This window comes from Vigna radiata, chromosome 7 (genome assembly GCF_000741045.1).
Source record: "Vigna radiata var. radiata cultivar VC1973A chromosome 7, Vradiata_ver6, whole genome shotgun sequence".
NCBI classification, from domain to species: Eukaryota; Viridiplantae; Streptophyta; class Magnoliopsida; order Fabales; family Fabaceae; genus Vigna; species Vigna radiata.
In genome coordinates, this window is record NC_028357.1 from 51,671,653 (window position 1) to 51,686,407 (window position 14,755).

Genomic DNA, 14,755 nt, shown 5'->3' on the forward strand with positions numbered 1-14,755 from the left:
TGTTTTCGTTTTCTTTTTTGTCCGTTTAGTTCTTTGATTCTTTGTCTTTATTGTGCGTTTCTTTTTCGTTTAGGTGTTGTGTACAGTGGTTCAAAACTCTGAAAGTTCAAAACTCTGAAAGGTTATGTTTCTTCGTTGTTGACGTTGTGGGGTTGGTTACTGGGTGGTCGCTTTTTATGGAAAGTTGAAGGTGGATTGAAGCGAAGTCTAGGGCAAAGGTGTGGAAAGTTTTCCCTTTTAAGAAATTTGTTCTTTGAAGCATGATATTGTTTGTAGAAATTTTGTATTTAGAGGAGTCAATGCTTTCTATTTAACCAAATGTTACTGTTTGTACTTTTTCTTTGATGGGTTTGAGTGGTTTTTGTTTATCCCCTTCTGTGTTCGTTGGTTTAATTGAATCTTGTGGTGAATTCTGCCTTTGGGTTTGTTTGGGTGCCAGAAATTGTGATAAAGGTTGTTTCTTTTGAGGAAGGGCATGGAAAAAAATTGCATTGTGAATCAATTTCATGGAGGGTGAATTTGAGGCCAAGTTGTGCTGCGTGGTATTGCGTTTGTGAAGGGTTTGATTGTGTTTGAAATTTTTTGAGGATAAAAGTTTTGGATTTTTGGGTTTGAGCATTGATAAAAGTTAAATTGGAAACCTTTTAAAGAATCTAATTTCCACTGCTTTTTGGACCAATTACATTCATCCCTTGACAGTGAATAGAGATTAAATGCATACTTAGGCTTAGTTATTCAGTTTGTGCTATAATATTTAAGACTTAAACTTTTATTTTTATGAAGTGCATTGAACTTAACATTATCTCCTTTCGTAATGTATGATAGGTTAAGATTTCATTGACGGTACAACTGAAAATGGTACCATGCAAAAGCAATGTAAGTAGAACTGGAAGTTTTGTGCTTTGATAGTTGTTTTTGAGCATTGACTTTTGAATTGATTGTGATAAATTTGATTTGTTGAATAGTGGCGCATGAGGGCTTGGATGGATGCCTCATATATTAACCAAATGAACTCGTTACTAAAATATTGGTATTTGTTGAAATATTGTTGTTTATATTAATAAAAGCAATGCATGGTTTTGATTTTGTTGTAACAGTTATGATTGTGGTGTAATCGTGTTGAAAGTTATTGAAATATGGGATGGAGAGGATAAATTTGATGGAAAGAGCATGCTTGATTACACAAATGTAGGTTAAATAATGAATCTGTATATATGTCATTGCCTTTGCCATCACTTTTAATTTAAATTACAAACGGTTGTTTTCAGGAGAAGTTGGCTGGTTTCAGGCAGAAGTTTATATGGGACTGGATAATGAATGAGGACAACGTCAGAAGAATTCAAACGCTTCACCAGCTTGGATTGATATAGCACTAGGAATAAACACTTGTTTTGGTTGACATTGTAATTTACTTTGAAAACATTAGACTTTCATTAGACTTTGAAAATAGTTGTATATTTTGATGTATTTAATGTACAGATCTGATGTATTTGGTTAAGCACTTCAAAAAGCACTCAAAACACACTCATGGACACACTGGGGAGTTCTTTGGGTAGTCGTGATAGACTTTTGGTACAAAATCTCATTTTTCAATTTCTAAGCTATTACCATAAAAAGAGCACTCACCTAACTTGAAACTACTTTACCTGCACAATTTTAACCATGCCAAACTTGGTTAAGCAGTTCAAAACGAAATCAAAACACACTCCTGCACACACCGGAGAGTTGTTCAGCCAAGACTAGGTAGCAGTGATGGACTATTGGTACAAAATCCAATTTTTGCATTATTTAGCTATTACCATAAAAAAAGCACTCATCTAACTTGAAACTACTTGTTGTGCACAATTTCAACCATGCGAAATTTGGTTAACCAGTTCAAAAGGAACTCAAAACACACTCCTGCAAAGAGAGTTGTTCACCCAAGACTGGGTAGCAGTGATGGACGTTTGGTACAAAATCCCATTTATCGAATTTCTAAGCTGTTAGCATCAACTGAGCACTCACCTAACTTGAAACTACTTGTTCTGCACACTTTCAACCATGCCAAACTTGGTAAAACAGTTCAAAACGCACACAAAACACACCCCTACAAACTCTGGGGAGTTCTTCAGCCAGTACTGGGTACTGCGTTTTTATTATTCAATTTGAAATTTTTGTTTTTTTCTTATTCCTAACCATGTGTAGTTACAAATATTGATTTGATAATAATGGAGGCAAAGATGCCATTTCTAAATGGCAAAGGATTTTTAGAGTATATGATTATTGGAAGAATGGGTGTGTTGATGAGGCTGGGGTATAAGTAGAGTCGTGGGGGTTATTTTGCATGAGTGGGTTATTTTGTGTGAGGGGGGTTATTTTGCATGAGCACTAAACTTGTGAGAAATTCTTCCCTTTTGTTTAGGATTCTTTCTCTCTACTATTGTATTTTATTTCACATCTCTTGTTCTTCTAAGAAACTTAAGTTAATTTGATGACACTAATATTACGTGTAAAATCACATGTTGTCTTGTTATTAATTTTATATTACCCTCAATATTTAAGATCAAAATTAATATTAAATAATTAAAAAAACTACCATTTACTTATTAATTATTACTTATATATTTCCTATGTGTAATAGTTCATAATTTTACTTACCAGTTACATATTCGGTATCTACTTTTTCTCCCTAGACATTTATTTTATCTTATCAATTATATCACATTGTTATCATTTATTGCATAGCAACAATTGTTCAAATTTAAAATTAACAAAATTTCCTATTAATGCTAATTTTCAGAGACGTAACTCTCATTCTAAAAACAATAGATAAGTCAAATATAAAGAGACTAATTAATTGTACAAAATTGTTTGTCCTTGGAATTCTACCACAGAACAAAAAAATTAGTATCAATGTTAGTAATACTTGACACATAGACTAAGAGCAAATTAATAGTTTGATAAGCAATCACTACTGGAATTACTCAACACAAGTGGCAGATAACTTATTTGCAAAATTGCTTTAGATATATATAATACGAATTGAAAAAGAAAAAGAGCATAAACATAGAAATCACGAACATGAAGGAGGGGATCTTTAGAAACAATGAAGATTGAGTTAGAGTGAAAAATGAAGATGCACTGAAGTCACCACAACTGAAAATGAACATTGTATTAGAATTTTAGTGATAAAAATGAAGATTATGTTAGAGTAAAAGAGGAAGGAGAGGATATTAGAAATGAAGGCTCAAGTAAGAGAAAAAAAATGAGAGAATAATATGATTGAAGAGATAAGACGAACATACCACGAAAACGGAAGTGATAAAAATCACCTCAACACAGTCCTCGTCACCTCGACCTCGCCGCTTCAATCTCCCCTCAACCACGACGCTCAGCCCAAGTAAGGGAAGACACAAAACAAAACGAAACACGAACAAACACGCAACGGGAAAGATCGAGAAAGATTGTGATGAAGGCAAGACTACGCAACAGAAGAAATGAGAGTGCTTAGAAGAAAAGGGATTAGGGTGTAATTGAAAATGAAGGTGGGAGAACTTTTCTAATATAAGGACCACCCAAAAATTATTTTAAAATAGAAATATATTTTAGGGATGACTTTTCGTTAGGAAGCGCCAAAAATTAAAAAAAAAAACTGTACATGCAGGTTTAAGCACAAATCACTGGAATGTATTGGGGTTTTCCAAAACCGCAAGAAATAAATCTCTCTTAAAATTAATAATTTTTGTAGTGTAAAAAAGTTTAGACTTAATTGAGTTTTTGTTAGTTTATCATTATTTCATCTATTTAGCATTTTTCTCTTCATTAGTTTTTTTTGTCATTTATATTATTTTCTTCTGTTATATATAACATTAGAGTTTTCAAGTGAGAAATGTGTGAGAATTTTTTTTATGATGCAAAATAATATTTTTTTCTTCTATGATCAAAATGATAATTTTTATTTCATTTATAACAGTTATTTATGGAACTATTTTTGTCTATTCAAATATCATAGTAATTACTTTATATTTATTGAAGTAAAAGTTTCTCAAATTCAAATGATGGAATATTTAGTTTTGATGGAAAATAACTATTATCTGTTAAGTGTGAGTAACGCGTCTCATAATCATTTTAAAGAAGAAATTAAAGTGATGATGTCTTTCTACTAAATGATAGGTCTAAAGTGTGAAGGATTCATTAACTATTTAGAAAGATTTGAAACTAAACAATTATGATATATGGAGTGAAGAATATAAAAGAGAGAAAAAAAAAAAGAAAATCAAATGTATAAAGTGAAAAGAACAAAAGAATATGTCAAAGGATCAAAAGGATATTTGCATTATGGGTTCATCACTCAGAAAACTCCATAGAAATAGAACCTTAATCCAAGATAACCAATTTCTCAAGGTATTCAAAGTTACAAAATATCTAGTTTCTTATATTTCAAGCATGTGATAGAATGAAGTATTTTATCTATAAACAAGGTAATTAAGTTTATTAATTGCCTTCATTACCAAGTAATTAAGTTTATGTCTTGACTATTTCATTCTATAATATGCACCGTGTTTCTTAAGTTTTTTAGAATTTTTTCTTTAATAGAATTTTAAAGATATACTAACAATATTAGGAATATTATGATGGAATGTTTTTTTAGATATTCTTACGATATTCTAAAAATTTCTTGTTTATATTTTCAACAAAATTAAAATAAAGATTTTCTTGTTTATAAAAGATATTTTGATTTATATTGTATTATATAATCAAACTCGTTCTTTACCTTTTTAAGTTTTGTTTTTGTCATTTTTCTTCCACAAGCTTTCTTAATTTTTCTCTTTTTCCTTCTGTCATTTTCTTCCATGAAATGTTTCTAATTCTTTAATCGAGAGAGTTCAACATAACATAATATTTTGTTGAACTTAGTACTTTAGGAAAAATTAAACAATTACAATTACTTCTTAATGAACATATTATATATATATATATATATAGGATTAAGGATTTATAATTTTTCTTTTAAAAACGATTTAGTGGACAATTTGATCACCAAAAGAAATTGTTTAACGACTTATTTTATTTCACAATTTATCTATCTAAAAAGTGATTAAGAGCATACACAAGTGATTAAGAATAACATGAAAGTATTAAAGTGTATAATTATAATTATTCTGTTCTTTCAAGTAATTATTAGAATCTTAATAGACTATAAACATGTTCTTAGAAGTTGAGGAAATTCCCCCGCAAAACCCAACCCTTCAATGAGTTCCACCCAAAGTGCGACGAGAAGAATCCTCCGCAACCCGAACACGGTGGTTTCCGCCTTCCACGCGAAACAGCTCCACGCGCAAATCGTGAAAGCCAGAGCAACTCCGCACTCTCTCTCCCTCGCGTGGGTCTGCATTATAAAATGCTACACCGCTTACGGCCTCCTCCGTCACTCCCTCACCACCTTCAACCTTATGCGCGCTTCCGGCGTCTCCCCCGACCGCCATGTGTTTCCTTCCCTCCTCAAAGCGTCCACGCTTCTTAAACATTTTCCTCTAGCTCAGTCGCTCCACGCCTCCGCCATTCGCCTCGGCTTCCACTTCGATTTGTACACCGCCAACGCGTTGATGAACGTCTACTCCAAATTCCACCCTCACCTTTCCGGCAACCACTTGCTCGACCAATTTCCCCAAACGCACCACTACCGTAATAATTATAATAACAGTAACAATGATAATAATAATTTTACTGTGAAAATAGACTCTGTTAGAAAGGTGTTTGACAGAATGCCTGTTAGGGATGTTGTTTCGTGGAACACTGTTATTGCCGGGAATGCGCAGAATGGTATGTATGAAGAGGCGTTGGACTTGGTTAGGGAAATGGGTAGGCAAAACTTGAGGCCTGATTCCTTTACTTTGTCTAGCGTTCTTCCTATTTTTGCGGAGCATGTTGATGTTATCAAAGGAAAGGAAATTCATGGCTATGCCGTTAGACACGGGTTTGACAAGGATGTTTTCATTGGAAGTAGCTTGATTGATATGTATGCGAAGTGTACTCATGTGGAGCTCTCCGTTCGTGCCTTTTACCTCTTGTCTAATCGAGACGCCATTTCGTGGAATTCCATCATTGCTGGCTGTGTGCAGAATGGGAGATTTGATCAGGGGCTCGGGTTCTTTCGTCTAATGTTGAAGGAGAAGGAGAAGCCAATGCAGGTTTCATTCTCGAGTGTTGTACCGGCCTGTGCTCACTTGACAGCCTTGAACTTGGGGAAGCAACTTCATGGATATATAATTAGACTTGGGTTTGATGGTAACAAGTTTATAGCTAGCTCTTTGGTGGACATGTATGCCAAATGTGGTAATATTAAGATGGCTAGGTATATTTTTGACAGAATACGTGAGCGTGACATGGTTTCTTGGACCGCCATCATTATGGGATGTGCGATGCACGGGCATGCCCTTGATGCAGTTTCCTTGTTTGAGATGATGCTACTCGATGGAGTGAAGCCCTGTTATGTGTCATTTATTGGTGTTTTAACTGCCTGTAATCATTCTGGGTTGGTGGATGAAGGATGGAAGTATTTTAACAGTATGCAATCGGATTTTGGTATTGCTCCTGGCCTGGAGCACTATGCTGCTGTTGCGGACCTTCTTGGTAGAGCAGGAAGGTTGGAGGAAGCCTATGACTTTATTTCTAACATGGCTGTGGAACCAGCAGGAAGTGTGTGGTCAGCATTGTTAGCTGCTTGTAGGGCTCATAAGAATATTGAATTGGCTGAAAAGGTTGTTGACAAAATCCTTTTGGTTGACCCTGAGAACATGGGGGCGTATGTTATGATGTCCAACATCTATTCAGCCGCCCAAAGATGGAGAGATGCTGCGAGATTGAGAGTCCACCTGAGGAGAAAGGGCTTGAAGAAGACTCCAGGATGCAGCTGGATTGAGGTTGGGAACAAAGTACACACTTTTCTGGCTGGAGACAAATCACATCCATATTATGACAAAATAAACGAGGCGTTGAATATTTTGTTAGAACAGATGGAGAAAGAAGGTTACGTCCTTGACACAAAGGAGGTGCTACATGATGTTGATGAGGAGCATAAACGCGACCTGTTGCGCACCCACAGTGAGAGACTTGCGATAGCATTTGGCATCATTAGCACTACTGCTGGTACAACCATCCGTGTAATAAAGAACATCCGGGTGTGCGTGGATTGCCACACCGCAATTAAATTTATGGCAAAGATTGTTGGCAGGGAAATCATTGTAAGGGATAATAGCCGATTTCACCATTTTAGAAATGGATCTTGTTCGTGTGGAGACTACTGGTGAAATAGCAACTGTGACTATAAAGGGGAAACCAAGCATGTCGATATTATAACTGCATAAGCAGTACTAAACTGAGAGGTGGAGTAAAAATGCTACGAAATTAGTGTAAAAAGGACAGACTATAATCAAGGCAAAGAAGTTGGTTGCCATGCCATAGGAAAGTCATGCCATCAAAATTGTATTTGAGATAAGGCCTGTGTGCTCCCAGCTTTTTGAAGAGATAGCTTCGGAGTGGGGATTGGGATGTCACATTTTCCAATTTCTTGGAAGCGTTTTGAATTGAGTACAGATTGCCTACCTTTAGCAGCATTGTGAGTGTTCAATTACTTTTACAATTTTTTGTTGGGGGCAGAAGATCTTGTTTTTATGTTTTTCATTACCTATTTGACTTCCTACACAATCAATTCAACCAAAAATGTTAATAAACAGATATAAAAGACACGCATTTGAGTCGTGAATGTCATTGACGAGTCTTGACAGCGCCAATTGTCTTTCTCTGTGCTCTTATACTGCCATTACAGGGAAAGTACTAGGATTCAAGAACATGAATTTTTTAAGCTAGGGCTTTTTTGAGTTACAATTTAGTAAGGAGTTCTTAGAGATTATGTCTTCTGTTTCTCCTCCATATTTTTCTTCAAAGAGCACTAAGGCTTATGAACAGAGCAAAAATGCATTCAACCTCTTTTGTATCTCATATTGAAGTACATGGGTAGCCTTATTGAGTGTCTGATTTTTATTGACTTCTCAATTATCCTGTCTTGGTTTCTATAAACGTGATCAAGAATTTTCTGGTTTTCCATTTTTGTTCCCAGACGCAGATTGCTGAACGACACCAATATTGCCTGACAGAAGATAACATTCTTCAAATATCCTTTTTTATGCATTTTTCAATTATTTTTTATGAATTATTCGTGCTTTTCCTTTATTAGTTTACATTACATGAATATCACATATTATATAATATGAGAATTAAAGAAAACAGAATAATTAGATTATGCAATTGCTTGCTAGTTCTTCTGAATTACTGGGCAAAGTAAGAATAATGAATTTTCTCCCTGGAAATCTACAAGAGATAGAAAGATTTTTGCCGGAGGAAATTAACATTCTACCGATTTGCTAGCTTATGGATTTGGGTTTTTCCAGCTTGAGTTGAGATTAACAAACTTTGAGCATTCAGCGGGCTTCCTATTTGTTTATACCTTTCAAGGATTGTTCTGTATTGTCAAAAAAAAAAAAAAACGAAAAATGAAGGGATTTTAACTCTTTTATCATTGTCTGCAGTTCTTGAGTGCATAATTTGAAGAGTATCTCATCCTTTTTTGATTCCAGAGCATTTCCCCTAATCTTTAGTCCTTAACGTTAAACCAGATCAGATATCATTGGTAGATAAGAACCCCTCGTTTCTCTGGTGAACTTGGAGCTTGAAGATTTAAGGGTCAGCGACTCAAGGTAAATCTTGGTGTTTAGATTCCATGAATAGCTTCTCACTCATAGTTCTTGGGTCAATACAATCTTATGATTATGAAAGAAGTTTCCTCGTCATTTCTAAGAATAAATGGGTTACTCTAATAATGCACAAGGTTGTACCATTTGATGCCCCATGGAAGGTCAAATATTTCACTTTATTCCAGCATGCAGAGAGTTTGTTTCTGCAAGATCAAATTCAGTTTAAAGGGAATGTATTGGACATATAATCAGCCAAGATTGGTTATAGGTTGTCAATCCGTTCTATAGAACCACATAAACTTTACGTGCATATAAGGGGGTGTTTAATTTGGATCCTTCCTATTCATGAGAAAATCCAATTTCTCCTTTTACTCTGTCTGAGGTCATCCGTTAATGCTTTTCCAAAATGCTCATGGTTTAGCTAGTTCTTCCATATATTCCGCTGCCAGCATTTTGCTTATTCCTTCTGTATCAAGCTGTTTGTGGAATGGTATCTCGTATGGAGATGTATTGGTGGCCCTGGGTAATAATCTAAATCCCTTTCTTTTACATGTATGGTACCCATTTGTGGTTGCAACTGCTACAAATCTTTGCTAGAAGAAACTCTTCGAAGGATGGTTCAATCTCCAAATCTTTACTATTGTTACTAGTGAAACCCAGCTCATCACACAGTAAAACATGTCTCTACGGTACCTATGTTTTCTTATCTTTTTCCTTGTCCCAGTTGAGGTAAAGACAAACATAACACCAAACTGAATAATGTGTCTGTCAGAAAAATAAAGAAACTTAAATAATGATGGCTTGACTTGCCTGTTGACCTGAATACTTCACAATTTGCCAGATCAATAAAATATTTTTGGCACATTCCTTTTAAAATATTTTTTATCAATAAATTGTGTCTGTTTTTATTATAGAAGATGTAAGGTGAAATAGTAAGTTGTAAACATTTTTATTTACAAATTAGTACAATTAATTATTTAGAGATTCAATCATTCTCAAAAAAGAAAATTATTATGCCTTTGATTATTTCTACTGATTAAACAAATGGTAAGGTATAACAAAATAAATAGTTAAAGTAAACAAAAATAAAATAGAAAATAACATTTCACGATTTAAATGGTTGAACTTTTTATAATGAATTAAGCTACTGAATTAAACAGTTCAAGGGTCATCAATGAATTCACCAAAAAATGCCATATTTTTATGACCTAAAATTAAATTTGGTGTTTGGGTGAACAAATTCATTATATCATTAAGTCGCTCTTGCTCCAACTTCTTCGTTTTAATGAGTTTTTCTCCAATATTAAATAGCTGGCTAAGTTTTTCCTAGGAAGCAAAGGAAATTAATTTATTATTCAGCTATATCATAATTCATTCACAAATAAGTTAGATTTTTGTCCACAAAATTTAAATGCTTTAACCAAAAATATAAGTGAAATCAAAATTGTTGAAATGATAGCTTGAAGATCCATACCGTAGGACTAATCAAATTTAACTTATGGCAAAGCTAAACATATTAGAAAAATCTTCATTTATCAGTCATTATGCAATATGTAAATTTTTTTTAGCACGGTTAGTCTGTAATGCATTTCCAAATTCAATTTTAAAATTTCAGAGAATTACACATTAAAATATTTTTATATATTTTTTAAAAATTTAAACTTATGTAATTGGACCGTTTCAGTTGGAACGAGAAGGATAACTCCTCGTGCAAGTAATGCAGAAACGACATACTTGCATTCCGAGTAGGGAGAGTTGAACCGAACCACATTAAAATATTGCAATAGTAAATTAAAATATAATAAAAAAAGACCAAACATAGTGAAAAAGATATACCAATATTAATTTTTAATTTATATTTAAATAAAATATCTGAGGTGTGGGTCTGATTCGAAAACCCCCAAAAAAGAAAAAGGTTGGAAAGTGCTGTGGCGGTACATAAGGAGCCGCATGGAAATTTCATTTCATTCCGTTTGGAGTTTACAACTTTGAACTCATCTATTCAGTTCCCTTCTCTCGCTCTTCTCTTCTCTTGTTTCTTGTATTAGCGATGGTGAAATCGAACGAAAATGGTTCTGGTTCAGGTGCGGTGCCTCCGTTCTTGAAAAAGTGTTACGATATGGTTGAAGACCGGAACACGGACTCCGTTATCCGTTGGAGCGATGGCGGCGACAGTTTCGTGATATCTGACACCACGCAATTCTCCGTCACGCTACTTCCTACCTATTTCAAACACAACAATTTCTCCAGTTTTATTAGACAACTCAATATTTATGTTTGTCTCTTTCACTCTTTTCTTCAGCTCAATTCTGTTTTTGTTGCTTGTTTCTCGTAGTTATCTGAAGATGAATACATAAATAAAGAAATAAATTATTATTTGATATGTTTATAATTCGTTTTTGTCTGATTTTGTGATTCATAAATTGGCTGCAATTTCAATGTTCTCACAGAGTGCCTGAAATTGTTGGTAGTGTTAAAAAAATTAGGTTATGGTTGTGATGCAGAAACTCGCTGTTTGATGTATATAACTCTTGCATGCACTTGAAAACCCTTTCTGTAGGGTGAGCCTTTGAAATTGTGTCGGCAACTAGATGCAAAATAAATTGGTGTTTGTTCGAATGAGTTTTACCCGCTCGATAAATCCTTCTGTGCTCTTAAGATATTATTTTAGAGTGCTGTTCGTTTATTTGATTATTCATTCTTTTTTACCTTAGATTTTAGATTAGTGTTCATATTTCTCATAATCCAGTTCACTCAATTTGGATATGATTGCCTATTTGCACTTAATTTTAACTTGAACCAGTGTTTTTGAAAGCGATATCAAGTTTGCTTATGCGAACTCAAAACCATGTTTGGATATCTATTAGCGAAGAAGAGAAACATAAATTTCTATCTTGCAGGTTGAATGTGGATTTAGATCTTTGCAATTAATAGCCAAACACACTATCAATTTGGAGAATTAGATTGCTTCAAACTTAAGTTTACAAACTTTAATTCAATGCAGTCTTAGAAGAAATGTTCTGATCCATTCCCTTATTACTGACTTTATACCTAATTAGTTGTTAATTTCTGAATTGGCCTCGATATTCCATAACAACCTATTCATTGGGGCGGGCTCCTTGTTGACTGACAAATTAAAAGCATTTTAAATAGCACCTGACTTTGTGAAATGGTACAACATCTAAGGAGTATCGGCTTGTTTATATTGATGTGCATGTTTGTCGCTTCTATCGGTTTGTTCCTTTATATCAATGTCATTTGTTATGGTTGAGGAGAGAGTCTTTTACTGTAACTAATTGGTAACTGAAATATCTAACAGGGTTTTAGGAAAATTGATACGGATTGCTGGGAATTTGCCAATGAAAATTTTGTTAGGGGTCAAAAGCAATTGTTGAAAAATATACGCAGAAGAAAACATCCAAACGTTGCAGACCAACAAAAAGCATTGCCTCAGAATGACAATAGTGATGAACCATCCCAAGAGGTACCTCATCATGGCCTTTGGAAAGAAGTTGAGAATCTCAAATCTGATAAAAATTCGCTGACCCAGGAGTTGGTCAAACTCAGGCAACACCAGGAATCTGCTGAGAACAAGTTGCTGCTCCTGAGCGATCGCCTTCAAGGAATGGAAAAGCATCAGCAACAGATGTTATCATTCTTAGTCATGGTCGTGCAAAGCCCTGGGTTCCTGGTTCAATTGCTTCATCCAAAGGAAAATAATTGGCGTTTGTCTGAATCGTGGAATGTATTAGATCAAGATAAACAAGATGACAATCCAATTGCTTCTGATGGGATGATAATAAAGTATACGCCACCTGTAGGTGAAAAACTCAAGCCTGTAGTTCCCCTACCTCCTGCTTTTGAAAAACAATCAGAACCTGACCTTGCTGCAGATGGGCTCAAAGACTTGTGCATTAGTTCTGAGTTCATGAAAGTGCTTATGGATGAAAAATTGAGTCCACTAGAAAACCATTCCCCATTTCTCCTACCAGATTTACATGATGACGGTTCGTGGGAACAGCTTTTCCTAGGCAGTCCTTTCCTGGGAAACATTGAAGATTCTAATAAAGAAAGTGAGGGGCGCACGGATAGTGGAATGGAAATGGAACCGACAATATCTGAGACCCCAAATGAAAATTCTCGAACTTTTGAATCGATGATTGTAGAGATGGAGAACACTCGAGAATGAGTTGGAATTTGGAGGGCCAGAGTTTGGAATCTCATACTGAGCTACTGGAGCTTTTGTTTCTGAAACTAACAATATATAGGGAAGGAAGTATTAATGTCCATTATTTTTCAGCTGGGCTGTCTTCACAAATTGCTTGGCGCTATACTTATAGTATTAAGTCGCAATTATTATCTCTCCTATCTTTCATGGTAGAGATCCTCATCTCGAATCCGTGTAAGGCTGCTCTCATTTATCTGTTGAGATGCTATATATACCTGTTATTATTTTTTTTTCGTTTTTTTGGATAGATGCTTAAACATACTTTAAGATTTTGAAGGTTCTGTTGATATTGTGCTGTCAGTAAGGTTCAGTCTGTATCTGAAAACTAATCCTGGTTTTCCTCGTGGACAGGTTTTACCATCCTGATAGATGTGAGAATGGGAGATGTCTGGTAGTGCGGCTACCTATTTATGATGGATCGAATGTTTCTTACTTGGAGAATTATAAGGGAGAACGACACCTTTATTTTTTGCATGTTATTGGACATGCCTTCATATATAAAATTTCACATGATGCATGCATACTACTTTTGCATATTATTGCAGAAGCCAGTGCTTCTGACATGCTGTTTGCTACCTACCTGTATAGTTCTCATGCCTCTGAACCATGTTTGTGTTTGATATGGCGGCCAAGAGATTTTGTTGCCCCCACAAAAAGGGACATCATAGTATGACATCTTTTTTTTTTTTTTTTGCTAAATTAAGGATCAGGGCTAACTTCAAAACATTCTGGGAACACAGATTAGTGACATTAGAAATCCTCGAAAAGATCATTACTCCATAAGCTATTGCCTCTTATCCATAATCATTGCTAGATTAAAATAATAAATTTATTATTTCCTAAAACAATTTTACTCTATAACTATATTATTTTTATAAGTTTCAAATGGGTTTATTCCAATATTAAAACTGTAGTTATTCTTTAACAAGGCGAAAAAATAAATAAGTTGTATATCTTTATTTTTGCATAAATTACTATTTAACACGTTAACATAACGAAAGCTATAATATTTCAAATATTTAATAGTTGGTGACGTTGACGTAACACGCATCTATGTTAGGAAAACAAATAAATGGATATCTATTTTACAATATTATGTAAAAAACAATAGTTATCTATTGAGTTCTTAATTTTTTTAATAATTTTACTGTAATATATTATCTACCTTTATGCAACTTTTGTTGATGCAGGGGTTATTAGACTTACATTTTAACAATTTTGCATATACTTGTTGATAGAAATAGGTATTTTTAAGATAGATAATTTTTATTAACAGTTTTATTAATAAAGTGATTTTGTTTTATAAAATACTTAAATGTATATCACATTATAGGATTTACAAAAGTAAGATAATATTGTGATACTAATATAATAGTGATTCTTTAAAAGGTGATACGAATAACAATTTAATATTATTCTCAGTATAAACGTTTAAACTCGTTACTAATATATCTTTAATTTCTATAACGTAATTTATAGAAATTTAAAGTAATTTAAACCATTAATTAAACACTTTCCGTTTCATATTTCACAGCAGTTAATAAATAACGTAAAATATATTAAGAAAACTATATAAAAGTTCATTGTTATTATTAACTGTAAATAACGTTTGAATTGACCGAATAATGTATTAAGCTTATATTTTTTATGTAAACCTAAATGGGGTTGTTAAATCATGATACAATAAAAATAGACAAGATTATATAAAAATACTAAATATTATTAAACATTTAACTTTTATAATCTAAAAAAGTACATTATAAAATTTTGTATAAGACAAAAAAAAAATCAAATT

The 14,755-nt window shown here is 33.8% G+C and overlaps 2 protein-coding genes across 2 annotated transcripts; both read left to right on the forward strand.

Moving 5' to 3' along the window:
- The first annotated feature begins 5,148 nt into the window (after positions 1-5,148).
- Positions 5,149-8,158, forward strand: LOC106766596 (putative pentatricopeptide repeat-containing protein At3g23330). The gene is made up of 2 exons (XM_014651315.2): positions 5,149-7,597; positions 8,099-8,158. The coding sequence occupies exon 1, from the start codon at positions 5,232-5,234 to the stop codon at positions 7,287-7,289; it is 2,058 nt and encodes a 685-aa protein (XP_014506801.1). The 5' UTR covers positions 5,149-5,231; the 3' UTR covers positions 7,290-7,597; positions 8,099-8,158.
- Positions 8,159-10,620: 2,462 nt separating this feature from the next.
- On the forward strand, positions 10,621-13,610 carry LOC106765559 (heat stress transcription factor A-8). Its single transcript, XM_014650225.2, has 3 exons — positions 10,621-11,007; positions 12,052-13,134; positions 13,312-13,610. The coding sequence occupies exons 1-2, from the start codon at positions 10,783-10,785 to the stop codon at positions 12,919-12,921; spliced, it is 1,095 nt and encodes a 364-aa protein (XP_014505711.1). The 5' UTR covers positions 10,621-10,782; the 3' UTR covers positions 12,922-13,134; positions 13,312-13,610.
- The last annotated feature ends 1,145 nt before the right edge of the window (positions 13,611-14,755 follow it).

Bases quoted from the DNA above. Each gene is read 5' to 3' on its own strand.
- LOC106765559 (XM_014650225.2), top strand. From the start codon at position 10,783: ATGGTGAAATCGAACGAAAATGGTTCTGGTTCAGGTGCGGTGCCTCCG. The intron at 11,008-12,051 runs GTTTGTCTCTTT...AATATCTAACAG, and splicing joins TTAGACAACTCAATATTTAT to GGTTTTAGGAAAATTGATAC.
- LOC106766596 (XM_014651315.2), top strand. From the start codon at position 5,232: ATGAGTTCCACCCAAAGTGCGACGAGAAGAATCCTCCGCAACCCGAAC.